Source organism: Raphanus sativus, chromosome 2, assembly GCF_000801105.2.
Source record: "Raphanus sativus cultivar WK10039 chromosome 2, ASM80110v3, whole genome shotgun sequence".
Taxonomy (NCBI): Eukaryota; Viridiplantae; Streptophyta; class Magnoliopsida; order Brassicales; family Brassicaceae; genus Raphanus; species Raphanus sativus.
In genome coordinates, this window is record NC_079512.1 from 36,616,324 (window position 1) to 36,640,817 (window position 24,494).

A 24,494-nucleotide genomic window follows, 5' to 3' on the forward strand; every position below is an offset into this window, starting at 1 on the left:
ACATTTATCAGCATATATGAAAGTAGGCATAGAGACATATGCCTCTACAACCAAAGAATAGAGAATGTACTAAACCAAAATAACCAAAATTGAACTAAATTCTGTAAATAATTATATATATATATATATATATATGGAATCAAAAAGTCGCAACCGAGAACCGAATTACCCGAGAAATTCACTTTTCATCTGATATATTTAAAAATATATAAATTACCAGAAATTTTCATCCAAGCACTTGAATTACTTGATATCTAATCTATTAATTTAGGGTTCTATTTTTATCTACTATTAACAAGTCATAGTAGGACCACTTAAAGAATTAGTCAATATGACATATTTGATTATTTGTATTAACAATAAACCAACTATAAATATATTAACAATAAACCAACTATAAATTTGATTTTTTTAATTATAATAAAATCTGTTGAGAAAGAATCTAACAAAATCTTAGTTTAAAATTTAAATATTTTCTTATAAATAACACATAAATATATTTCGAAATTAGTAATATAATATTATTATAAGTAAATTTAACTAAAACTTATTATAAAAAAGAAAATAAAAAATTCTTTATACTAACTTTTTATAGATTCTATGATATATTCCGTATTATATAAAAATAGAAGTGCTATATGAATTAAATATTAAAAATATATTAAATAGGTAAATTAACAAAAAAAATTATTTTTTTTTAACTTAAATAAATTATTGATCATCATTATAATGGATTAAACTTCGAAAACTATATAATACTTTTATATTAAAATAAATGTATTAACATAAGTTAAAATTTTATATTTACAGCCATACATTATCTTTTTATTTATTTTGAAACTATTAGCAATATATTGCTTAAAATGTTTATATACAAAAATATAATAGTATATAATAACCTTTAGTTCATATACTATTTAAAAATATGTTATTAGTAAAATATGAAATTTCAGTAATTCATTTAAAATATTAGTGACAAAAATCAAATTTTAATTATAAATTTTATTTTATTTTAATTGTAACAAAATTTGTTGATAAAAGAATTAAAAATATCACCAAAAATTCAAATATTTTATAAAATAATACAGTAATGTAGTACCAAAACAAATTCAAAATTCATGTATTATTCCAAACTCAAATAGTTGTGTAATTTTCCAAAGTTGTCTCGAAAAATATATTATTTTGAAAATAAATATTCAAACTCAAAATGATAATATTTCAAATTTTACAAAAGACAAAATCATGGATAATAAAGATTAACTTTTTGAAATGTACCTGAAAAAAAATTAACTATATATGTTGTAAAAATTTAAAGTAACCTAATGTTTTGACGTCTTAATTTTAAAAAAAAAATAGAACTTAATATCATAACATCCAAAACAAATATCCTATATAATAAATTTAATAAAATAGTATGATAGATACTACTATGTATAAAGTTTACTAAAACAATAGGATTATATTATTTAAAATAAATAAATCCCGTAAAATACTAAAATGAGATATGTTAAAGTATATTTTCTTAAACACAACATGTAAATATAATTATTTTAGTCATATTTATTTTCTATAATATAAATAAATAAAATTTAAAAATGTATTATATGCAAAATGTTTAAATTAAAGAAAACAACATAATTTGAATGGGGTTTTCTATTTGAGTATTTCATATTTTTATTTTATTTTACCTAACTCGAAAATATATTAGTAAGTAATAAAAATCAATAACAAAGTAAATTTTTTTAGAAAAACCATTATAAACAATAATATGATATAGTAATACAATATATAACACTAAAATAGAAATTATATATTTAAAACATTTTTAATAATATAAAATATATTTAAAAAATATAAATATATCCGCACGAACGTGCGGGTTAAAATCTAGTTTGACTTTAAAACAAATTATCCAACATTACCTGATAAATCAAAACCAAATTGTCTCAGAATATTTTTTTGCTATCCCAATCAAATAGAAAATCGAAATAACTGACCCAAACTAGAATTTTGTAAATAACTGAACTTTTAGAACAAAAAAAAAATCAAAATATCGGAACCGAAACCAAACCGAAAACCAAACGTGTTAGATGAAAGTGTGGTCAAACACTGCAGTTGAAAGGAGTATTGTTTTCGAAGGGCTTAGATGAAAGTGTGGCTTAGAGAAATGTAACGACATAACACTACAAATATTTTGTCAGCAGAATATGAAATGTAATAACTACAATAAATGACATAAAACTCAAAAATAAAACGAGTATCTTTATTATCTTAAATCTTTTATTCTTATTAATGATTCAGACAATCTATATGTAATAATGGTCATCGGCTTCACATGCTCATCAGCGCAAGTAACTAAACAAACATGAACAAAGACCAAATTAAACCAAGGGCAGAAAATTTAAGAACAAGCTATGGTTCCCGACTTGATCTTGATATCGAACTCCTCGGTCCATACGTATTTGAAAACAAAGTCAGTTTCGCCATATAGATTGTTGATGAGCGAACACTCGTTACCAGATACCGATATCTGCGAACGGTCGATGGGTGTGAGCGATTTGAAACCGACACATGACAACACTATGTCAGTGCCTATGCAGGGACAAGGGTTCGTCAATCTCACTTCCCACTCTGGTGTGTTCTTGATCATTTTTCCGGTTTTTGATTGTTTCAGATATATATCACTAAAGGATCCAGAACACCCAAATCCTACATTTTCCAAGAGCAAAAGAATTACGAAAGAAATTTAGTTATTAAATACACATTACGTGCTGACCGGCTGTTATGTTAAAAACGGTGTAAGCTTTAAACGAATTGGATCTGGTATATATATAATAATGTGCGAAGATTCTAACATTTTGTTCTAAATAAATACAGTATAACACTATTACCTTGGGAGACGAAGGCAAACAGGAGAATGAAGCAAATGAACTTGCATGCGTTTGTTGCCATGGTTTGATCTTTGGATATTTAACAGAGTATATTAAACTTAGTGAATATGAGAATCTGGAAGCTCCATTGTGATGTTAGTGTTATTTATAGGGATATATTGGGTATACACCAAAAAGTTTTAGGTAGAGTTATAAGTTATGTTGAACAAGGAAAGAAGTGCGTAACGGTTATTCAACTGCTATTAAAATTGCTCTTACAGTTTTTCAACTGCCATTAACTCTCTTTTTTTTTTGTTCATTTGCCTGTTAAGTGTCGAAGCTAATTATTTGACCTGGAGTCAAAGCTAATTAATTTATTTGAAGAAACATAATTTTGAAATACTGTGCATGCAAATAAGATCGAATTAAGAAGAAGAAGAAAACAACCCACTCATTTCAAAATTTAAATATGCTACTCCCTCCATTATATAAAACTGTCATGTTGACACTTTTTGTTACAAAAAGTTATTTTAGAAAATTTAATGTATGTTGACCAAAAAAAATTAATGTAAATGTTTTACAAATACACCAGTTCTAACTTCCAATCAAATCTAAATGTATTTAATACTACAATGACTCTGATTGAATTAAATACAATAATTTAAAATCTTTAGGGTAAAAACATAATTAATTAGGATATAATTATAAACAAACACACAGAATTAACTGCAGGCTTGGTTCGTGTGGAAACAGTTTCTAAGAGCATCTTCAACTCATTACTATATTCACCTCCAAATGTTATAATAGAGTAAAAAGTGTTCCAAACCATTGTTATATTCATTTCTATAATGGAGAAATGCTATTTTTCCTCTATATAGCATAGATGCATACTTTTTTATTTTCAAAATAGTTCTTTAATTTTTAAACTTTTATAACTATTTCAAAAACAATTATTGATAACTTTTTTAGTTCAAAAAATGTTTAAATCATAATTTTATATTTTGTTCAAAAAGGTAGAATTGACATTCTAAATAGTAGAACATGTAATATAGTTTTTTCATTGAATCTACTATGTTTAGAATACGTATACTACGTAAATAATAGTAATCTAAAAATATTTGGAAAACACATTATACGCTTCTATAGTTCTAAAATCTGTAGAAATTGAAATCAACTCATTACTATAAATCTAAAACCTGTAGAAATCAGAATCTACATATTACTATAAATCTAAAACTGGTAGAAATCGATTTCTAACTATTACTGTATTCTACCTATTTTAAAATACATGTTATACGGATAAGGATAATATTACAAGAGAATATTTTTGATATTTTGTTTCCTTAGTTATTAATAAAAATCGATTTCTAAAAAAAAGAAAAAAAGATCTTTTAAAAGAAAATATTTTAGTAAAAAGTATATATATTTTAAAATCTTTTATTAAAAAAACTTTTAAAAAAATCTTAAAAAAGAAGAAAATCTTTAAAAAAGAAATTCGTTTTTTTGGGCTAAAAAATTAATTGACATTTTAATTTTAATTTTTTTAACTTTTTAGTAAAAAAAATTATTTTAATATTCAAAATTAGGTTTTTAATTGTAATTTTGAAATTTTAATTGAAATTTAAGGATAGTATTGCCATTTAGAATAAAATTAGCTTAATAGGACATAAGTAAGAGATTAGACTAAGATGACATAGTTGTTGTTTTTTGGACTAAAAAACAATTTTCCCATATATTTTCTCATTGTGTTTTCTAATTACATTACAACATATTCAGCAATTTAATGTGGTCAACTAAACAAACATGTCTGAAACACAAGACTTGGGGTATCAAAAATGAAAAAGCAAGGTTCCATGTGTTTTGTGAAACATTTGGGCAACTTGGAAACTGAAAGGAAAGGATTGCATTGTTAAGGATGACCATGAAACATGCTGGATTTCATATGGACCATGAAACCACCACATGACATGACAGACGCCAACTTCACCTGGACAAGTGATCTTCGCCCTCACTTGCAATCTAAGTATGGTCTTAACCATATCCTTGCATTCACTTGCAATCTAAGTATGATCTTAACTGTATGATAGGTGTACTGATTTGTTCTGTTACATTACACTTCTCATATCCTTCCAAATTAAGATTATATGTGTTTTTTTGGTCAAACAATGTAATAGTTTTGCTGAGATTCGGGCTAAAGTTATGTTTCAGTACGAATGATGAATGGCGAAAAAGTAACACTTAATTCACAGCTATACCATTTCCCCATTCTCTTACTCCAAAGCTCAAGGGGTATGCACTAATCACAAAACTGTAATGAATGGCCTAATCATACTTTCATTGTACCAAAAGAACTATAAATTTGGCATCAGCTCAAAGAGTAGAACTTGAAAACCCGATGTATTTTGTTTGGGACAAGGGAATCAGCTACGCAGTGATCATGCCATGGAACATACTTTTTCTGCAAAATGATTAGATTTTACATCGGTTATCAAGCAGCTATTAAGACAAGGAGAACAGTTTTTGTTTGTGAGAGATTAGTATTCACACCTTGTATTGTGCCGCTGCAGCAAAGGCGGTTGTCGTCTATATATGTTGCCTGGACACCAATCATCCAAGATCCAATGGTGGTATCATCAAACGCATATGTCTTCAACAATCCACTGCATTTAACGTTGGAGAAAACAAGCAATGATTGTGAACTGAACTTAAAGGTGACTAAATCCTTTCCCACATTGTGAAAAACTAACCTGTTTATATTGATATACTGAGCCAGATTCTTGGAGAGTATTACAAGCGAACCAGTTGCATGACGGAAGTACCTAAAATAAAATAAAAATAAAAAACAAAGAAACTGAGTAAAGACAACATAAAGGTGTTGACCGTAGAGCTAAATAACAAATGAGATTCTATCTTGAGTAGAAACATAAACGAGAAGATCTCTGAGGTTATTAGAGACTTACGATTTGTCGTCTCCAAATTTCCACCACTCAGGCTCGTACCATTGACTTCCCCTGAACACAACCATGGAAAATGAAAAGTGAGAATGTGTAATGCTCAATCACTATGTTAAGTGAATAAAGTTGAGTATATACGAACTCTTGAGTAACCACATCTCCAGACTTCATGCACCCAATGTAAGCACCATCTTGACCACGTCGGCTTTCAAGTAGCCCAATCAACCCCTCTGTTAGATCGAAAAACATTTTGTCAAACAGATACATTGTTGATATGGTAAAAAGTAACACAGCTTTGGAAGAAGAGGTGGTAAGTATTACCAAGATCAAGGTCAACGTTGTCATCAACTTTGACATAAAACTCTGCATCCCAGTTCTGAACAGCAGCACTGTAGAAAAACTTCACTTTCTTGGGTAACTCTTCTAGGGCTTCCTCGTGATTCTCCTATGGCAGCCACATCAGTGAGCTTAGATTCAAATAAGCAGGCAACGAAAAGAGAAGTAACTAAAAGGGTTATTCTTACTTACAAGAATCAAAAAGTCTTTAGTTGCAAGATTTTCTTGGTCAATTTTCCGGTCTAAACTGTCACCTCGGTTAGCACTGGAAAATTTATAAAGCATTAACATCAGTATTATCTCACCCATATGATTGAGGCAAAGCGAGAAAAACATTGCCAGCAGTAGAAAAAAAGAAAAGGAAGGAGAAAGTGAGTAGGAAAACCTCCGACCAATCACAAAGCGTATGACAACTCCTCTTTCCTCAAGCTTTTTCAAAGCGTCGTCTAAAAGACGAGAGAAAGTAAAATCATTGTTGGATGATGAGCAAATTCAAAGCAAAGATGGTGATATAACCTCGTGGCATCCAAGACCCTCTAAATTTATTGCGCTTCAAGTGACTCCCGAAGCCTGTGTAGACTCCAATCACAGCAAGCAACTTCTTCCCTGAAGAAGAAGAAGAAACACTTTTCTGGTTTTTAAGATAGCCTTGACTCTTCGCCTGTGCCAACTCCATTTCGGTTTCAACGATTCTCCTCTCAAGATCTCTATCAAACAGTTAGTTAACATTAGCAAATGATAAAACGCTATCCTATCAGAATTAGAAAAATAAAAAAAAAGAATCAGCTTACTTGCATCCAAGAACCATCAGCTTGTCATCAACCGTAAGAGCCTTAGGCCTCTACACTCCACAAGAACATGATCAGACAATTTTTTAAAAAATATTCAGATTTGAGGAATGAAACATTCTCTTGAAAGAGAAGCAGAAGAAAGACAAACCAGTTCATAATTTTTCTGAAGCACAGTGTTGAGTGCGACTCTGTGCTGTGAATCTTGCCATAACCTAACCAGTAAAAAAACACAATAATAGATAGAGATCAGAACCAATTGATACGGATCCAGCGACTGAATCTGAATTTGTGCGAGATCTATGAACAATCAAAACAATTGTAAACAGCTTTACGTTACACATTTGTCAATAACAAAATTTAAAATCAATGAGATTTGATTGATTACTCCCCTGGATAATAAAAAATGAAAACGTACCGGCCAGCGACGTAGAGCCAAGCTAGACAGGAGAAGAAGGCCATGATAAGAGAAGGCTTGGAGTTGTTCTGAGACTTGGAAGACCTTCCTCTCCTGTCTGATTTCGATGATACAGTCGTTGGTAAGCTCTCCATCTCGGTCCACGGCGAGACAGAGAGAGAGAGATCAGAGGCAAGAGAGACGACCAATTCAGATTCACAAATGAGAAAGTGAGGAAGGAAAGCAAACAAGAAGTAACAGATGATTAAGTTTTGTTTGATATGTTTCCTTATTTGTAATTTGATTTTTTGTTTCTCTTTTTGTAGTGAAGAGGATGAACCGTTTCTCTTGTGGTCGTCGGAGATTGGTTTATCCCGACATGATTCCGTTTTCAGTTGACAAGAAAATAGTTTTTAACACTCTGATCCAGACAGAGGTTAAGTTCCATGGGCCCACTGGGCTCAAATATTTTTATATTTATTATTGATGTTTGTAGTTTTTTTGTGACTTCAATTAAAAGCCATAATAATTTACTTTTGTCGACTCTCTTTCATCATGGTTTTGCAAACTAGATCTTTCCAATAATTTACATCCACTGTTTACCAAACAGTTACGTTTTCATATAACATTGAAATTAAGAGTTGCTGTTGGAAACGTAAAATCACCAGAACAGTAACGTTTCCACTACAATAGAAACTTGCTCAAGACTTATTACAAGCTTCTCTATTAAACGCACATGGTCTGTATTCAGTTCACATAAACACTAGTGATCTGAATAAATCCAATTCGTGTAGTTCCTTCAAGATAGTAAACATAGTTGCCACATTATATCAAGAGGATGAATGCAATATACTCACTTGAAACATTCCAAACCAAAGAAGTAGAAGAGAAGCAAAACGTTTAACAAGAAAGAGTAAGAAAAAAAAGCAGATTTAAAGGTCAGCTTGAGTGTCACATCTAACAACAGTCCAAACCCAAATGATGCACTAACAAAACACCATCATTAGCAACCTCAAGTTAGTTAGATCGCTTAAGGAATTTCCTGACGTTGATTTCTTCCAAATGCTCGTCAGAAGTGTTATGCCGGTACATGCAAGAAGTTCTGGGTCTTGGGACTTTTGATTAGTGCTGAGGAGATCTCCTTAGCGGCTAGCGGGCAACAAGCTAGAGAGTGAAGGCACTCCTTGGTTTCTCAGCTCCTCTTGTGTTCTCTTCATTTCCTCTGGATCTGTTTCACCATACATACCAACAGTTCTCAGGAACCAAATATATCTAAATTGCTTATTCTGGTTACTATCACGATGATTGCTACTAGATAGAGCGAGCGAGACCCACAAACGACTTTAATGATGAACATTGATAATACATGGATACAAGATAACAACAAGCGAAGGGCTAGAGAAGCGTACCTATGTTCTCCATCAACTTGGGCATTAAGAACACAACAACAACCATGAATCCCACCATAAGACCCATTGGACTTTTCAAAATTGCCATTACATTGAAAGGTTCACGCATCTGCAAACAGTACATGATCGATAAGAAAACAAGAGGGAGAAGCACATAGCTAAAAACTAATCAAACCCATTAAAAAAGAGGAGATATAGTATGAAGTATTCACCTCATAGTATTGGTCTGCCCGTAGAGGCTCCAAAACCAGCTCGGTAAGACTCCTCCTGGTTTCTGTTAGTGTTGCTTGAACCTTGCCATGGTGCCTAGCGCTAACATCAACTCGCACCTAATTTTACATCATTGATTGAAGAATGAGAAGCGAGTTCTTAGTTCTGCAAAATCATAGATTACTGAAACTAAAAAAAAACTTACTGGAGAGAAGAAGAAGCCCAACGCATAGACTTCAATCAGATGAGTCCCAGCTGTCACTTTGTGGCTTTGAAAAGTGAAGGAAAACGTGTAACAAACAAAACAAGTTAGCAGATATATCTTGAGTTAGAAATATATTATATATAAGTATACTAAAGGAAATTAAAATTCGAAGGAGCAGTAGAATACAATGTAAAGTAGCCATCAGGCCTGAGGAAAGTAATATTCTGTCCACCATTGAGGACAACTTTGATATTTGAGAATTTTGCTGCGTGACCAATCGCAGTGCCTGCCAAAATAAATTCTCAATTAGTTTGGGCAAAAAAAGGGGCAGTGAGGCTAATATATAATGGAAAGGAGATGGAGTGCCAAGACAACAATGACAGAAAGAGTAAATTGCCAAAAGAACACCATTCAAACTATCATAACATAATGCTCATAGTTCTCAGCAAGCACTCAAAGACAATGATGACAAAAACCATAAAAGTTAAACAAAATTTTATTCAAAACGTCCAATGCTCATACTCTTTACCAAGCACTACTCATAGCGAGTCAGTTATAGAGACGACATACTACTTAGCAAAGTTAAACTCCAGCAGAGAAATACATTTACAGAACGTAAAAAACCACAAGGATGATAAGACATTCTAATAAAGTAAAGAAAAACACATACTAATCATAGCACAGTGGGAGGTGCATAATAACTAGGCCCTAGTAAACAGATATTAAAATCTCAAGATGCAGCTACTAATCACACTCACGGATCAACTAACGAAAATAAGTTCTGGACGGTTCAGACAATCCGACAATTGACAAGATAGTATCTAAACTAGACCACAAGGCAAAGAAAGAAAAGTAAATCGGGTGGAACATACTTGCTGGGATCCTTACACGACCCGTGATCGTGTAACTATCCTCAGTCCTGCAAACAAATCGAACAAAAAAAAAGATCAGAAAGAATGTCTATACACAGTTGAATTCAGAGAGGGACATAGCTAAGGTATATAAGATAGATTCATCAAGCAAGTACATTAAATTGAAATCAACGTTGCTCAAACTATCAAACCCTAAAACTCGAAGATGAGAAAAAAATAATATATAGAGGATTTGTAGAGATGGAGGATAAACGATCTGATTACCCAGACGAGGTTGGCAGAGTAGAGGCAAAGAAGAAGAGAGAAATCTGAAAGACGAGCAAAGCGAGAAGGGACGTGGATCTGAGAATCGGCGCCATGGTCGTCGTCGTCGTGCGCAGATTGTTGAAAGCCAAACGACGAGTTTTTAATCCTTCTCCGATCCAGGAGAAGAAGAAAGCATATACATATATTATAGATACGAATTAAACCTTCCGAGTCACCCTGAAGCTTACGACCGAACCTTCTAAATCAGCTCGAAGGTTTAGGATGAATCGGATATATTATTGGTCCTCTGATTTATAAACATTCACCTTTTAAGTAAATCACTTACCAATTTATTTTATGAACTGACTTCAATTAAAAACTCGGATGGTTAGAAGTTTTGAAGGCGTAATATCTACGTACGTATAGATTGTAACTAAGAGTTGAATGTTTTGATCATATTGGCGAAAATGGATTTGTGTTTGCATCATTTGTAGCGTCACGAGAGCTTTCTGGCTTTTGGAACATTCTTGTATATTTTGGTTCAATCTTTTTTTTTTGTGTAGGGCATGCACATCACTGCAATTCTGACATATTTTTAGCAATTGTCATTAACTTTTAGCCATCTATGTATGTATTTCTTCCACAAATAAACCTTTTCATATACATTCTCGCATTTGTTTCTGTCAACCAATTCTAAAAAGGCTTTTGGTGTCTGTGTGTCCCATTTTTTTGGAAAATATTTTTGAGTGATCAGTCTTTTTAGAAGTTGGTGTTGGCAAACACAAAGAACACAGTGATTAGTTACAAAAACTTGTATAAACGAATCAAGCCTGTTATTACTCACACTATGTAAATAGTTATAGAGCATGATGACAGCACAAGTTCACACACAGCTTGCAATTTTTCGCAAAGCAATGAGCTTTCACATTGATCTATAAAATAAGAATACTTCCATATAGGTGGGTGTAAGACATGCTTGTTTTTTTAAACATAAGGATTTGAAATCACAAGCAAGGTTCCTTACGAGATAGATGCCACTTACTTAAATGCAAGATGGTAGAAGAGGTCCGTGGCAGACAAAGGCCACGGCAATATATATGATCACCAGTAGTACTAGTATTAAGAGGAGCCTGCAAGAAGAAGACACAACTTACCACAGTTAGTGACAATATTCTTCTATTCATACAAAAAAAAAAAATCAAAAAGTTAGATGAAAACAACATACGTGAGCTTGCAGTTTCTCCACCACACGGTGCTTCTGAAACGGCGAGCTTGCTTCCTAAAACGGAAAGTGTTCCCTTGCATATTAGCGGTTTTGTCAACAAGTAGCTCCAAGCGTTCACCTCTATCTAGAACTTTGTCAATGTTCTCTATCATGACATCACGCACCTAAAAACCCACCCCGAGAGATTAAAACATTGTATGTCAGCGTAAAAAGCTTTTTAAGTAAGTTTACATTCTCAGAAACAAACAGAGAGAGAAACTCAGGACCTGACTCATTTCACCCTTAATCCGATTAATCCTATCGGCGTTAGGATCATTAGAGTAATACTCAATCTGCTGACTGAGAACTCTAGAGAACTCGTCGTTCATGGCGTAAGCTTGTGCTGTATGAACTGCCCTCCCGTACGTCCTCACGAACCTCTGGTGAATATCCTCCAGAAACGCAAACGGAATCCTCCCTGAGATATTATTATTACCATACACAAAAAAAAACAAAACAAAACTTGAGTACATAGAATATTCGAATCAGACATATAAATAAAAGATTACAACTTTGAATCTCAGTTTCACGAAAGATCAAAACTTTAGCCATAGAAGGAGGAGAAACGTACTGCCGGCGGTTTCCTCGGCCATACAGAGGACGGTGAGGCCATCGGTGCGTTTAACGTGGAAGACGTAGCGATCCTGAGAGTAGGAGACGTTGCTGTCGTTGTTGTTCCCGGGGACCTTCTCCAGGATCTGCTTGGCGATCGTGCTCGCGTTCGTAGACGTAGCGCTGAACTCCGCCAGCACCACCGTCCCACGCGCCACCAGTGCGTACAGAATCGCCATGACGGAATCAGCAAAGAGAGGGAAGATCAACGAAGAAGGTTTCCCGCGGAAACCAGACGAATCGCCAGATCAAATCAGAGAGAAGGAGAACCAATCAGCCTCTCGCCTCTCTGCTCTGCATATGATTGAATCTCTCTGCCTCTCTCCTCTCTCCTCTCTCCTCTCTCTCCTCTTGGAGTTTAGCTGGAGCTGGATAGATCTTTTCGCCTTTGTCAGATTTAAAAGTATTAAATTTAGGATAGCTACAGATTTTACATTCTCATTTTGGATTAAATAAATATTTATAAATTTTTTATATAAAATAATATACTTACTTGTTTCATTCTTAAAACAAATCTATATATATATATATAATCTTATAAAGTTGACAAAAGAAATCTTATAAATAACCAAAAAATTTACTTTGTAGATATACTATTGAATAAGTAGATAATAAAAATAGTAACTGTGAAAGATAAAAGGTAGTTATTTACAAAAAGAATAAAAAGATTAAGTTTTTGAATGATTTCAGGTTTAATACACACTAGTTGGACGGGTATTTATTTTATGTTTTAGTTTTTTAATTATAAATGATATATTTGTAATATTTAAATATAAATTTAGATTGAAATTAACATTTGTAGTTATAATAAAAATTAAAAGTTAAAAAAAATATTTTGATATAAATTTTAAATTCCTAATTAAAATAATATAGAGATGGGTCATAATTTTTTCCAATTCCAAAATCTTAACATTCTTAATAACAAATAAAATAATTTATAAATACATAAAATATATAAACATATTTGAAATTAAAATAAATTTGTTAAAAAACAAATCTTACACCATTGTTGTTTATTTCTATAGTTTGACCCGTGGCCGTATAAATATTTTTCTTTCACTTCAATTTTTTTCTTTGTTCTAATGATAATATCTATATATATATATGTAAATTAATATGTATTACATAATTGTTAGTATAACATTTTAAAACAAAATTTTTATTATTACTTTAAATAATTATATTATGTGATTTTAATCGTCTATTATATCACAGTGTATCATATAAAAATCTAATATTTTTAATAATTGGACTTATATTATAAAGTGTTATACTAACAATTTATAAATAAAATATTTATATTTTATTTATATGATATATAAATTGATTTTGATGTGTGATTTTTATTTTATTTTTTATTAATAAATATTGAAAAATATTAAATGTTAAAAAAAATCTATTAGGAAATTTATTTTGGTTAAGATTCATTCTATTAAATAAATCTATTATTTAAATTAGGAAAAGACATTAAATACTTAAATATATCATTTAAATAAGAAAAAGACAAAATTCTCTACTATCTTTGTTACCAAACAAAATTTAATTTTTTTAAAGACTCATATCCCTATTACCAAACAAAAGCTTAAAATACTTCTACTTTAATAAGATAGATATTCTAAAACTGATAATCACAATTGTAAAAAAATCTTACCATCTGAATTTTTTTTTGCTATCTTATTTCACCAAATCCCTTGAAAGTAACTTTGATGATTTTCACACACACTTGAGTTTAGAAGTTAGAGAAACAAGAAAAGGAACAGAGACAGTCAGTTCCGGTCTAAATGAAAATGAGATGGATAATAGCCAATGAGGCTGAGCCCAACAAAACTTGTAAATCTGCGATAGAGAGATAAATAGATAAACCCAAACTGAAACGAAAACCGAAACGTGGTTCACGAGTCACATAACCCAAACCGAATCTCACGTCACGGGAAGAAAGGTGGGGGTGGGGACATGTACATACATATATATACACGGTAACGGGAGACTTGGCGCCTCCGTGAAATAACGTGTAGCTGTCCTCTTATCTTTTCCGTTAAAAGTAGACGACACCGCCGTTTATCGCCGTGGTCCATGGAATTCAACCAGAGGAAGACAAGACCCTGAGAGACGACATCTGCTCCTTCTCCTCTCTCTCTCTCAAAAATCTACCTCGATCTGACGATCCTCATAAACCCTAGATTTTGCCTCAGATTCTCGTTTGGAGATTGCGTAGTTTCTCGATCGGGTGCTCGATCGCGTCTCTGATTGGATTTGATCGGAATATTATTAGATTTAGGTTCAGAAAATCTGGAGAGAGGTAGGTAGAATTTGGCGAAGATGATGCAGAGACGGAGTCCTCCGAAGCATAGGCATGACGGAACTTCGCCGCTTCCATTGGGGATGGATTGGAGTCCTCCCCCACGCAAATGGGTTAGTTCTTAACTGCTACCAAAAATTCGAACTTTACTTATGTTCCTTGGGAGTAGCGTGCTATTTCTTCAGATTTTGGAACTTGAGAAAAAATGTGGATATTTTGCTAGTGAGTGTGAGTCCCGAGCTATTGGTATAGCTACTAGTCCAAGGGTAGAATCAACCACAAAAGGCTTTGCTTTAGGTCCCTTCTCCTAAGTAATTGGATATTCCCAACTTTTAGCTGAAGCTGCTGACTGAGAAATATCATTCTGTTCAATTGAGTTTCATATATGCATAAGGAGAAAGGCAATAATATTTTTTTTAATGTTATTTTTGTGCAGAATGGTAGAGATACTGTTTGGCCTCATGACCCTCGAACTGGATGGAGTTATTGTGTTACGATACCCTCCTGGGTTGTCCTTCCTAAATCAAGAAATTCAGATCCTGTTGTGGTACTTCAAAATACTTTAATCTCCACTGTTTTATCTCTTTCAAGGGCATACTTTTCAGTGTTTACTCAACTGGTTATGTCAACCATATCCTCAAAGTCTCTGGATGAATAATCTTTATATTTGTTGCTTGTCCTTCATAAATTTTTTACTGGCGTGTGCCTTTTTTTATGCAGATGAAGAATTTTGTTGTTGTGCATGTGTTAAATTATTCCAATATTTAGTTGAGCTTTACTTACGTATGTAGTAACATTTTAGAGGAACAGTTTTACAGGGTTCAGATAAGTGTGCAATCCCCTGAAGGTGCGACTACAATGCGGGGAGTGTTGAGAAGATTTAATGATTTTCTAAAGCTATTGACGGATGTAAGAAATTGTTCTCTTTTATAATCTCCCTATTCAACTCTCTTGTTTTTTTTTCTCACTTCTCAACGATATTGATTAACTGCAATGTGATTAACTGCGCATTCATGTCTTCCTTGCAGCTTAGAAGAGAATTTCCCAGAAAGACTTTTCCATCAGCTCCACCCAAAGGGCTGTTACGTATGAAAACTAGAGCACTGTTAGAAGAGGTATATATATTTTCCTGGGACTAACTGAATTAGGTCACTTATGTAACTACTGTTACTCTCATTTTCCTCTGTTTTTCCCTAACCGCGTTCTTTAAACCCCGCCCGGCAAAGAGTAAGCACGAATACTGCAAATGTATAACTATGAGGAAAGCCATGTACTCAGCATAAAATTATTTATGTAAAAAAAATCTGTTTCGCAAGTGATAGCTGTCACCTTGTTGCAGAGAAGGTGCTCTCTTGAGGAGTGGATAATGAAGCTATTATCTGATATAGAATTCGCAAGAAGTGTCGTAGTTGCATCCTTTCTTGAACTGGAAGCTGCTGCTAGGTCTGGTATGATCTACAACAGTATGCTCTTAAGCTGTGCATTAGTAAATTCTGTTTCATGTCATAGGAGTCTAACGTGATGTTGAATTTCAGCATGCCAAGATGTCGATCAGAATGCTTCTGATGCCACTAGTGATAAAAATAGCTCAAGTTCGTCACCAATGGTTCACCCAAGTTTGAGCTTGTTTCAGACTGGCGGTGGTTCTTCTCTCACGTCTGACTATGGCAGCGATACTGCTTATGAAACGTCTGAGTTTGGATCTCCAAGTTTAGGACAGGATGATGTTTCTGAAATTGGTACCGAGGATCTAACTGTGGATGAAGAAGTAACAAATCCAATGGAGAAGCTCCTTAACTTAAGCATGTCCAACATTGACGAGGGACTTTCGATGAGCCAAACTATTCTAGATCAACTTGAAGACTTTCCCAAACATAAAGTCCGATCAAGATATGTCAATAACATCCCAGGGAAAGATGTGTATAATGGAAATGCTTCTAAAGGTGTACTTCTTGCTAATAATGGCTCACGACTTCTCTCTGAACCAGAGCCGTTAGCTCACTCAGTTATGCATGGTAGAAATCTTTCTTTTGAGAGTGCTGACGGGTTTTCTCTACACACCGGTGAGACATCAACATCTGGTCTCCTAAGCTCAAGCAGTGATAGCCACTTGGATATGCACCGAGGTGCTGGTGCATCGCTTGGAACTGGTATTGTTTGTAACCCGGAGAGGCAGGGTAGTGCACAAATAGTTCTTCCACTGGACCTGCGTAAGAAATTGAACAAGATTCTGTTAGCCACGAATGAGAGACTTGTCAATGCAAAAACAGATATGGAGGATCTTATAGCAAGACTAAATCAAGAGATAGCGGTCAAAGATTACCTGAACAAAAAGGTACGAGAAGAAAAGTAACGATGAACTTCTCTTTTCATTTTTGGTTATAAACATCTGTATCTTATCCTTTTTTCTTTGAAGCGAATGGTAGTGTTGTAATCTTGTTTTACTGGTCAGGTTAATGATCTAGAAGGGGAGCTTGAAACTACTAAGCAGAGAAGCAAAGAGAACTTGGAGCAAGCTATTATGACCGAGAGGGAAAGAGTTACTCAGATGCAGTGGGATATGCAAGAACTTAGACAAAAATCCTACGAGATGGAAATGAAGTTAAAATCGAGAGAGGTATGATTAGAAATAGTCCCATGTCTATTGAATTATCTCTGCAACCAAACTGGTTCGCACAGATCGTTCATAATTTCCCTATCTTTGAGAAGCACGCTGATTCAAATCATCATGACAGGATGGGAGCTCACATGCAGAACCTACAGAACAGTCAACTATTTCTGAGAGAAATGTTTTGTCAGAAGAATTAGATGCCCGAAAACAACAACTGGAAGATCTCTCCAGGCGATATGATGAACTAGAGGCAAAATCAAAAGCAGATATTAAAGTTCTTGTCAAAGAGGTTAAATCTCTGAGGCGTTCTCATGTGGAACTAGAAAAGGAGCTGACTCAATCTTTGACAGATAAAACTGAAGCCGAGGTAATTTCAGGCTCGTATATTATTATATATAGTCTAATTTGGCAGGACCATAGGTTTGTGGTTTTTTACTTTGCATGTATGTAGACAAGAGAGATAACTGAACCTGGAACATGTTGCACTTTTCAGAAACTACTAGAACATGAGAGAAAACTACTTGAGAACACAGTATCGGCTAGAAAAAAGTTGCTTAGTGACTGCAGAATTCTCCACGACCGGCTTAAAGAGTACAACTTGAATTTGTCAACAGACGGAAACGGTAACTTCCTAGAGGTATCAGATGCTTTGCGTTTGCTGTCAGTATCTGATGATCAAATTGAGGAGGTATTGCTGCATCTCTGCTTTATCTACTTTTAAAATCACAAAGTTTCCCAAGTTAGTTTACCCAGTCACATCCATGGTTTCCTCTAGTAGGATTTGCTTTTCGCTGCGCCTTGACATATGCATCAGGATGAAGTTAATTTGTTAGGTTTTGGCTGCAGCATTGCTAAGAAAACTTTGCTTGTAGCAGTGGGTTTGCATTTTTACAAGTTTTAACAATGGTGGCCATTTTCAGGCTCAGCTGCTTGCGGGGTTTGATGAAGCTGCTCAAGACATTGATAAATCTCTCAGCATCGATAATGAAACAAGAATCATGGAGGACGAGCTAAGGAAGATATTAGCAGATATTTTTGTTGAGAATGCCAAATTGAGAAAACAGGTGAACTCTGCAATGCTTCGTGCTCTCCAGAAAGACGTAAAGACAACCGAAGATGTGCATGAGGAAAATGGCGACGAGAAAGAGGAGGCATCAACGGAAACACTGAACATATAGGGTACTGTAATCATATAATATTTGGCTTTGTCCCGAGACTAGAGAGTTTACAACGAGAAATGCCAATTTTTATTTTTATTTTTTTTATGAAAAGACTGGTCGCTTTCTTTTACAAACGGTTGGTCTCTTGGAGAAGCAGAATTAGTTGGAGCTGTGTAATCAAATATATACAGAAACACGTGAACACCCCTTTTGATAAGTACATAAGGAAAAAACATTTGTATTGCGTATGTTTGTTGTATTATTGCATTGTATTGCATTATCAATCGTCGCAAAACCTTGTTCTTAAAATGTATTACAAGACGATTCAGTTCTTGGTTCGGCTTTCAGTTTTGGTTACATTTCAGAAAGAGAGGGAGGCTCGTATCTGCAGACACAGTCATATATGTTTCCCTTTATCAGCTTGTCAGCCAATCTCTGATTCTTAACCATTGCTAGCTGCAAAAAGTAAGAGAGGTTTCAGTCAAGAGTTTCAATAGTAATCTTAGAGTCAAAACCTGATGTTTCAAACCTTGAGAGACTCGCATTTGAATTGAGCGTTGAAGTTTGTGTGAAGAGCTCTTCCCATACCTTCCAAGATAACCTGCAAATCATCAAACACAATGAACAAAGCTTATCTCTTTTGTGTGTGTTTTAAAGAGTTTTTTTCAAGTATAAACAGAGAAGATGTTTTTAGTGTATACAAGATCAGCGTCTTTGGCAGCAGCTGCAAGCTCGGAGCTGACTTGTCTGAGGTCAATGCAAGGACTTCCACATCCATTTTCAACAACCATCAATGGTGCTGAAGTTGAATCCTTCTTTGACCCATCTCCTGGATTTACCATCGCATCCACAAGTAAGCCTCCCATTTCTGCCGCTCTCCTCAGGATGTCACAGTGCTTAAAGAGTAAAGACAGAACAAAAGAGTTAGTTTGCATAATGATTACAACAACTGAAAAGAATCGAAAGTTAAACCAACAATACCTTAGCAGCTCCAGCAACTATATCAGGAAGTTCCATAGCAGTCACATCGTTAAGAGCAGGAAGAGAGTTTGCCACTAGAACAACCTAGAAGAGAACAACAATTTGTTTAGTCTTGCCGCAAGCAAACTATGGTATTATTATGGAAGAGCTAGGGAGAAATACATACTTCAGTCCCACGGCGAAGAAACTCTCTGGCAAGTGGAAGCATCCCAAGAATGACATCTGCTCCTGAGTTATCAACAAAGAGTAACGCTCTTTTATGTCGATGAGGCTGCTTACCTCCTCCAGATCCAAGCATCCTTTCTTTGAAAGCATCAAAATCATCTACCTGATTTATTTATGCTTAAAACTAACAATTAGTAAACAGTAAGCATTCCTTTCTTTGAAAGTATGTTTTTGTCTCTCACCCTCCAAGGTCTCTGCATCTTGTTACGACTCATTCTGTATATTTCAATAATGGTTCCTTTGCGGTATAGATCCACACATGCTCGAGATCCCCAGTCGAATATGTTTGCAGCAAGAACACCTTCTATTAGTGTTAGCAACCTCGCCTCCTGAAAAATCCAAGACAAGTTGTCTCATGGTATATCACTAAACTTTTCTACATAGATGCATAGAGAGGAAGATTAAAAGATCACAGACCTCGTTCATTGAATCAAGCTCCTCTAGTAAATCAGGTAGAACGGCAAGTGATGCCTCGTTCTCCCTGTCAATACCGGTAGAAAGAAAGAGAGAGCATAAGATAAACTCCAAGTAATGAAAGAGAAAGAGATCATAGGACGACTATGTTTTAATACCTTTGCTTGATGCTACTATAGGCATCAACAAACTGGAATTCCCTTAAGCATTCTTCCCTAAGTTCCAGGAGATTTGCTAGCCCCAGCTTTCCATATGCAGCTGGCTCTTCCATCAATCTCCAGCCAGAGGCAAAAAAAATATATCAAGATTTTCTGTTTTATAGATTTGTTGTATGATGAACCAGACCTTGCCAAATGAGCAGAAAAAGCACGAGAAAAAGCATCACCACGCCTTTTCGCATCTTCAGTTCCTCCTTCACTAGCCACAGCCTATAAGCCATGTCCATAGAATCAAAGTGAAGCATGTGTTAATAGCCATAAAGAAAATCTTTACCACCAAAAAAAGGTGGAACCAAATTCATGTGTGTTAACATTTAATAGTTACCGTATCAACGAGGTCTGGCAAATGCTCAGACAACACTTTGAGCCAGTACCTAATACACCGAAACAATAAGCAATCTAAAAAAAACAATTGTTTCCAATAAATAAAAACAAATATTACTCACTCTCTTTCGCCTTGGTCTGATAAGTCAATCGTGTTAGGCTCATACCTGTAGAGTAAAACGACCGAAAGTGAATCCTCAACAAGCGGCAAACCATCAGAGATACGTACTCAGGGACAAGTCCACTTACGTTTTGGGGTCAGCCAGCAAAGGGAACACCTCTAGCGTGGGAACAAGATGGAGAACGCCAACATTTAAAGCACTGGCGTCAGATCTTAGAGGACTACCTCTTGATGAAGGAACATCAAACCCTCCAAGACCAGTTGTTTTCGATGGAGTCATCGGTACAGGCGCAGTTATTTCAGTTCCTCTACGCACAAACTTCTCCATCCACGAAATCTGAAAAAGCAACCGGGAAAACCACCTTTAATACCCAAACCGGAGTGAATATACAGAACGCTTATAAACTAGTTGAAGTGGTGTCTCTTTAGAATAAGCCAAAGAAAAGTTGAAAAGGAGTAAGAGGACCTGATTCCAACTAGTATTCAGAAGTCAATGAACTAACCTCTGATGTATACATAAAATAAAGAAAGATACTCTCGTATTTTATATATGACCAGAAATCAATAGAGCAATCAATCTCCCTAAGTAATAAAATATAATATAGACGAGAACTTAATCTTTCTTTTTATTAATCTTTCTGTCACATAAAAGTGATACTTTGTACAAATAAGAAAAAGTCAGCAGCATACTTCACAGGCAATATATCAATACAAGCATAACTACGAACTGAAAAGAGAACAAATAAAAAAGAATCATAAATCCGAATTGTTCTGCAGATCATTGATTTGATAAGTAACTTATACGTAACATATAACTAATAATATATATTCTCTGCTCAGAACCAGACTCTTAAATATATTCTAGTGACAAACTAGTCAGCAGACACGCCATGGAAAAAGATCATTCGTCCGTGAAAAAATCAAACAATTGTCAAAATTAAAATTCTGTCCAGTTTCAAGAACATAATCATATTCTATAATGGTATTGCCTAAAGAATATACTATAATGGTACGCAACACGCACTAAACCCATCACAAGGTATAAACGGTTACGGTATCATGGGAATATTTTTAGCAAGTACCATATCCAATCATGGGAATCTATTGCTGTCAGTTTCAGAAGTACCTTCTCGTTCAGGTCACCGAGTGGTGGTCCATGGATATTTCCTCCAGTGTATGGTGCACCCATTGGGAACCTCTCCACCAACTGATGTGACATTAAATCATCCAATCCGTGCTTCTCATAGCTCATGAACGCGCCCATAGCACCAAGAAAGCCTTCATGCCTCAAGAACATAGCTTGCATCTCACCTTTCGACCTTAGGTGTGATCAAACACAAAAATATTAAAGAGCTTAGGTTATTATAAAGTGGAGTAACGCATAGCACGTCTAGGTTCAAGTTTGTGAGTGAAGTTACCAGAAATGTACAGCAAACGAGATTGTGTCCATGGTATAAGCATGACCCCTTATGAAAAATCCTCCAAAAAATATTCTCTTCAACCCAAAGCGAAGGGCGTTCAAGTATGATATCTACATAGCAAAATATACAAAATCATAAACACAAATAATATTGTCCATACAGACACTGTGGGTACACGACCACATACCTGTCCAATGTTGTATGAGATCATCCGCAAAAGAGACAAGGAGATATCTTCAGGTCTGTAATCTTCCAGCTCCTTGTTTTCAGATATGGCCTTGCCAAAACTAGAAGCTATTGTTGAAGCAGAGAGGCCAATCTGTAATGTTGATTAATGAGAATCACTATTAAGCATTCTTGTTTATAACAGAAAAACAGATTAATACCTTGGAGTAATCCATGCCACCGTATATATCACCAACAAGCATGTCAATGGTACTATTGTCTCCCTTTTGGCTGAGTTCTAGCAGTTCATCGAAACTAAAACAGAAGAAAACATAGTTAAGCATAGGAAAGAAGAATATAAAGAAGCATTAAAAAAATCAGATTCATTATGACCTCTTGCACTTGGTTAGAAGTTTTCCTAAGCCCCAATAGGTACCACCACCAACATTTGTCCCACTCACACGTTCAAACTTTCCTTCCCCATCAACCTGCACTTATTGAAAAGCCTTTTCGTGAAATCTCTATAGGTTCATGCAATTTTCTGATCTCGCAAAATCTATAGGCAAAAGGTAAACAAACACCTTGATTATGCTGACACCAGATCCAACGTTAACAAGAAGATAGGGGTACAAGTCATTGGGATCTATCTGTACAAATTCTTTCTCAGCCTCCATGTGCGTGAAGGCCTCGTGTCGAATAGCCTTCAGAAAAAAACGTGAAAAAAATATAAAATCCAAACGTATACTGGCAGACACACTCAGATTGCAAGTGCTAGTAAAAGACATACTACATGGTATGTTGAATATAAAGAAAGGTCTTTACTTACCTTGAGCAAAAAATTTGCACCAGAAACAAGGCAATGCATTTCATCTTCTTTTTCAATACTAACGCCCAGCCGTTCCTTGAACAAGTCTGCAAATTTATAGGCCCCACCACCTGTAACCTGTAAGATACATATGTACTTATCTGTTTAAAACAAAGCAATCATCAACTAATCTCAAAGCCAAATCTACAAATCACATTACATGAATATATAAAAAAAAACAATGATTATGAGAATTTATAATGTTTTCTGGTGCCTCAGAAGACAAAAGGAGGTAACTATATAAGGAAAGAGCCTCTCATAATGTGATAAAGGATTAAAAAAAACAAGTAAGACATCAACATGTCATTTACCTTGATAACACCAGTCCCCAAAGGAAGGGTCTTCGAACTCCAAGGATAAGGATCTATTCATTGATTCAAACAACAATTGGTTGACACCAAACCAGTTTGGTAACAAAGCATTCTAGCTATGAGAAGAGATAATAGGCAAATATACCTCGGCGATGAAGCTGCTTAGAATGGATAAAATCCAAGCACTCGTTTATTTTGTGTGTCTCAAACTTGACGAAGTGAAGTCTACCACCAAGAACAGGATAGCTTCTGAGGTTGCCACTGGTTATTATACCCAACCTCTCCTTGATGGTCCTCTTCCGCTTATCATCATCGTTTGAGTAGTCCTCCTCGTGCCGACGTGAGAAATACAGCAACTTTATCAGAGATCCTGTGTCCCAGATAAAACTCAAATGGTTTTACATATTTCAAACACAGCCAATGAAAGAAGGCACATAAACACAAGTGTAGTAGAATCATACCACCAATATCAAGTGCCAAATGAGAGATATCATCAGACTGATTAGGCAATAGAATGGTGGGATCTCTCTCCTCGAAATTTCCCTGAATTTCAGCTTTGCTCAGATCAAGCTGTGGTCTAGAGCCGGATCTGTGAATAGAAGGCCCAGGAGCAGAAGGAGCCATATCTCTCTCACCACTACCACCACCAGAAACACAGGCCTGAGATCTTGCTTCAGCTTCTCTTTTACCGTCAAGAATTGGATCATGCTGCTCATCATCATCTCCTGGACCCGCCATATATATATATCCTTTTTTTTATATAAAAAAGTTAAAAATAAGACACACCCAGAAAAGTCGGATCACCAACAACTGCCTAACATTACAAAAGAGTATTAAGATGTTATCTTCAATTAGAGCCAAACAAGCTAGAAACCCAGAACACAGAGAGTTTAGTCAGCAAAAACCAAAAAGCATAAGGACACGAACTGCGAAGACTTTCAAAGTACCCCCTCAACTATAAATGTTGACTAATTATGTCACATTTATCTTCTATATAAATGTAATTTATGATTATTTAAATAATATTTGATTAATTTGATAACTTACCACTTAATTTTTTCTTTTAATTACATTGTAAGTAAATGCATGCCTAAAATTATGGATTAGGGTGTGTGGTGTTGTAGACCAAACTCAAAATCAAAACTCAAACTCAAACCTGTTTATGAGAAGTTTGGTGTAAGAAGAGGATAAGATGTGGATGAAAGCCTACTCATAT

General features: G+C 34.7%; 6 protein-coding genes across 7 annotated transcripts; 1 reads left to right on the top strand and 5 right to left on the bottom strand.

The window, feature by feature from the left end:
• Positions 1 to 2,401: 2,401 nt before the first annotated feature.
• On the bottom strand, positions 2,402 to 2,952 carry LOC108839569 (uncharacterized). The gene is made up of 2 exons (XM_018612320.1): positions 2,892 to 2,952; positions 2,402 to 2,709 (listed from the first exon to the last, which is right to left on the bottom strand). The coding sequence occupies exons 1-2, from the start codon at positions 2,950 to 2,952 to the stop codon at positions 2,402 to 2,404; spliced, it is 369 nt and encodes a 122-aa protein (XP_018467822.1).
• Positions 2,953 to 5,036: 2,084 nt separating this feature from the next.
• LOC108822637 (hydroxyproline O-galactosyltransferase HPGT2) lies at positions 5,037 to 7,738 on the bottom strand. The gene is made up of 12 exons (XM_018595769.2): positions 7,367 to 7,738; positions 7,100 to 7,163; positions 6,952 to 7,001; positions 6,677 to 6,867; positions 6,546 to 6,606; positions 6,353 to 6,425; positions 6,146 to 6,269; positions 5,967 to 6,054; positions 5,831 to 5,881; positions 5,618 to 5,689; positions 5,418 to 5,530; positions 5,037 to 5,328 (listed from the first exon to the last, which is right to left on the bottom strand). The coding sequence occupies exons 1-12, from the start codon at positions 7,498 to 7,500 to the stop codon at positions 5,306 to 5,308; spliced, it is 1,044 nt and encodes a 347-aa protein (XP_018451271.1). The 5' UTR covers positions 7,501 to 7,738; the 3' UTR covers positions 5,037 to 5,305.
• Positions 7,739 to 8,150: 412 nt separating this feature from the next.
• On the bottom strand, positions 8,151 to 10,471 carry LOC108822977 (ER membrane protein complex subunit 7 homolog). The gene is made up of 7 exons (XM_018596197.2): positions 10,306 to 10,471; positions 10,042 to 10,088; positions 9,356 to 9,455; positions 9,170 to 9,233; positions 8,967 to 9,083; positions 8,755 to 8,863; positions 8,151 to 8,573 (listed from the first exon to the last, which is right to left on the bottom strand). The coding sequence occupies exons 1-7, from the start codon at positions 10,398 to 10,400 to the stop codon at positions 8,488 to 8,490; spliced, it is 618 nt and encodes a 205-aa protein (XP_018451699.2). The 5' UTR covers positions 10,401 to 10,471; the 3' UTR covers positions 8,151 to 8,487.
• Positions 10,472 to 11,084: 613 nt separating this feature from the next.
• Positions 11,085 to 12,543, bottom strand: LOC130508777 (vesicle-associated membrane protein 711-like). Its single transcript, XM_057004446.1, has 4 exons — positions 12,123 to 12,543; positions 11,779 to 11,969; positions 11,513 to 11,676; positions 11,085 to 11,417 (listed from the first exon to the last, which is right to left on the bottom strand). Exons 1-4 carry the CDS (start codon positions 12,340 to 12,342, stop codon positions 11,330 to 11,332), a joined length of 663 nt encoding a protein of 220 aa, XP_056860426.1. The 5' UTR covers positions 12,343 to 12,543; the 3' UTR covers positions 11,085 to 11,329.
• Positions 12,544 to 14,180: 1,637 nt separating this feature from the next.
• Positions 14,181 to 18,481, top strand: LOC108851323 (PX domain-containing protein EREL1). Its single transcript, XM_057003514.1, has 10 exons — positions 14,181 to 14,575; positions 14,899 to 15,009; positions 15,273 to 15,371; positions 15,491 to 15,577; positions 15,802 to 15,910; positions 15,998 to 16,797; positions 16,915 to 17,079; positions 17,198 to 17,440; positions 17,567 to 17,761; positions 17,994 to 18,481. Exons 1-10 carry the CDS (start codon positions 14,483 to 14,485, stop codon positions 18,249 to 18,251), a joined length of 2,160 nt encoding a protein of 719 aa, XP_056859494.1. The 5' UTR covers positions 14,181 to 14,482; the 3' UTR covers positions 18,252 to 18,481.
• Positions 18,456 to 24,439, bottom strand: LOC108842315 (pantothenate kinase 2). Of its 2 annotated transcripts, XM_018615185.2 has the most exons (23): positions 24,326 to 24,439; positions 23,740 to 24,027; positions 23,424 to 23,648; positions 23,279 to 23,331; positions 22,929 to 23,045; positions 22,684 to 22,803; positions 22,496 to 22,590; positions 22,324 to 22,417; positions 22,125 to 22,256; positions 21,935 to 22,047; positions 21,643 to 21,835; positions 20,645 to 20,853; positions 20,518 to 20,562; positions 20,397 to 20,445; positions 20,199 to 20,281; positions 20,012 to 20,128; positions 19,857 to 19,920; positions 19,622 to 19,768; positions 19,381 to 19,542; positions 19,215 to 19,298; positions 18,935 to 19,129; positions 18,763 to 18,834; positions 18,456 to 18,689 (listed from the first exon to the last, which is right to left on the bottom strand). In XM_018615185.2, exons 2-23 carry the CDS (start codon positions 24,014 to 24,016, stop codon positions 18,588 to 18,590), a joined length of 2,748 nt encoding a protein of 915 aa, XP_018470687.1. In that variant the 5' UTR covers positions 24,017 to 24,027; positions 24,326 to 24,439; the 3' UTR covers positions 18,456 to 18,587. The 2 variants fall into 2 exon arrangements, with proteins under 2 accessions (XP_018470687.1, XP_018470685.1); XM_018615183.2 differs by lacking the exon at positions 24,326 to 24,439 and having other exon boundaries at positions 23,740 to 24,221.
• Positions 24,440 to 24,494: the final 55 nt, after the last annotated feature.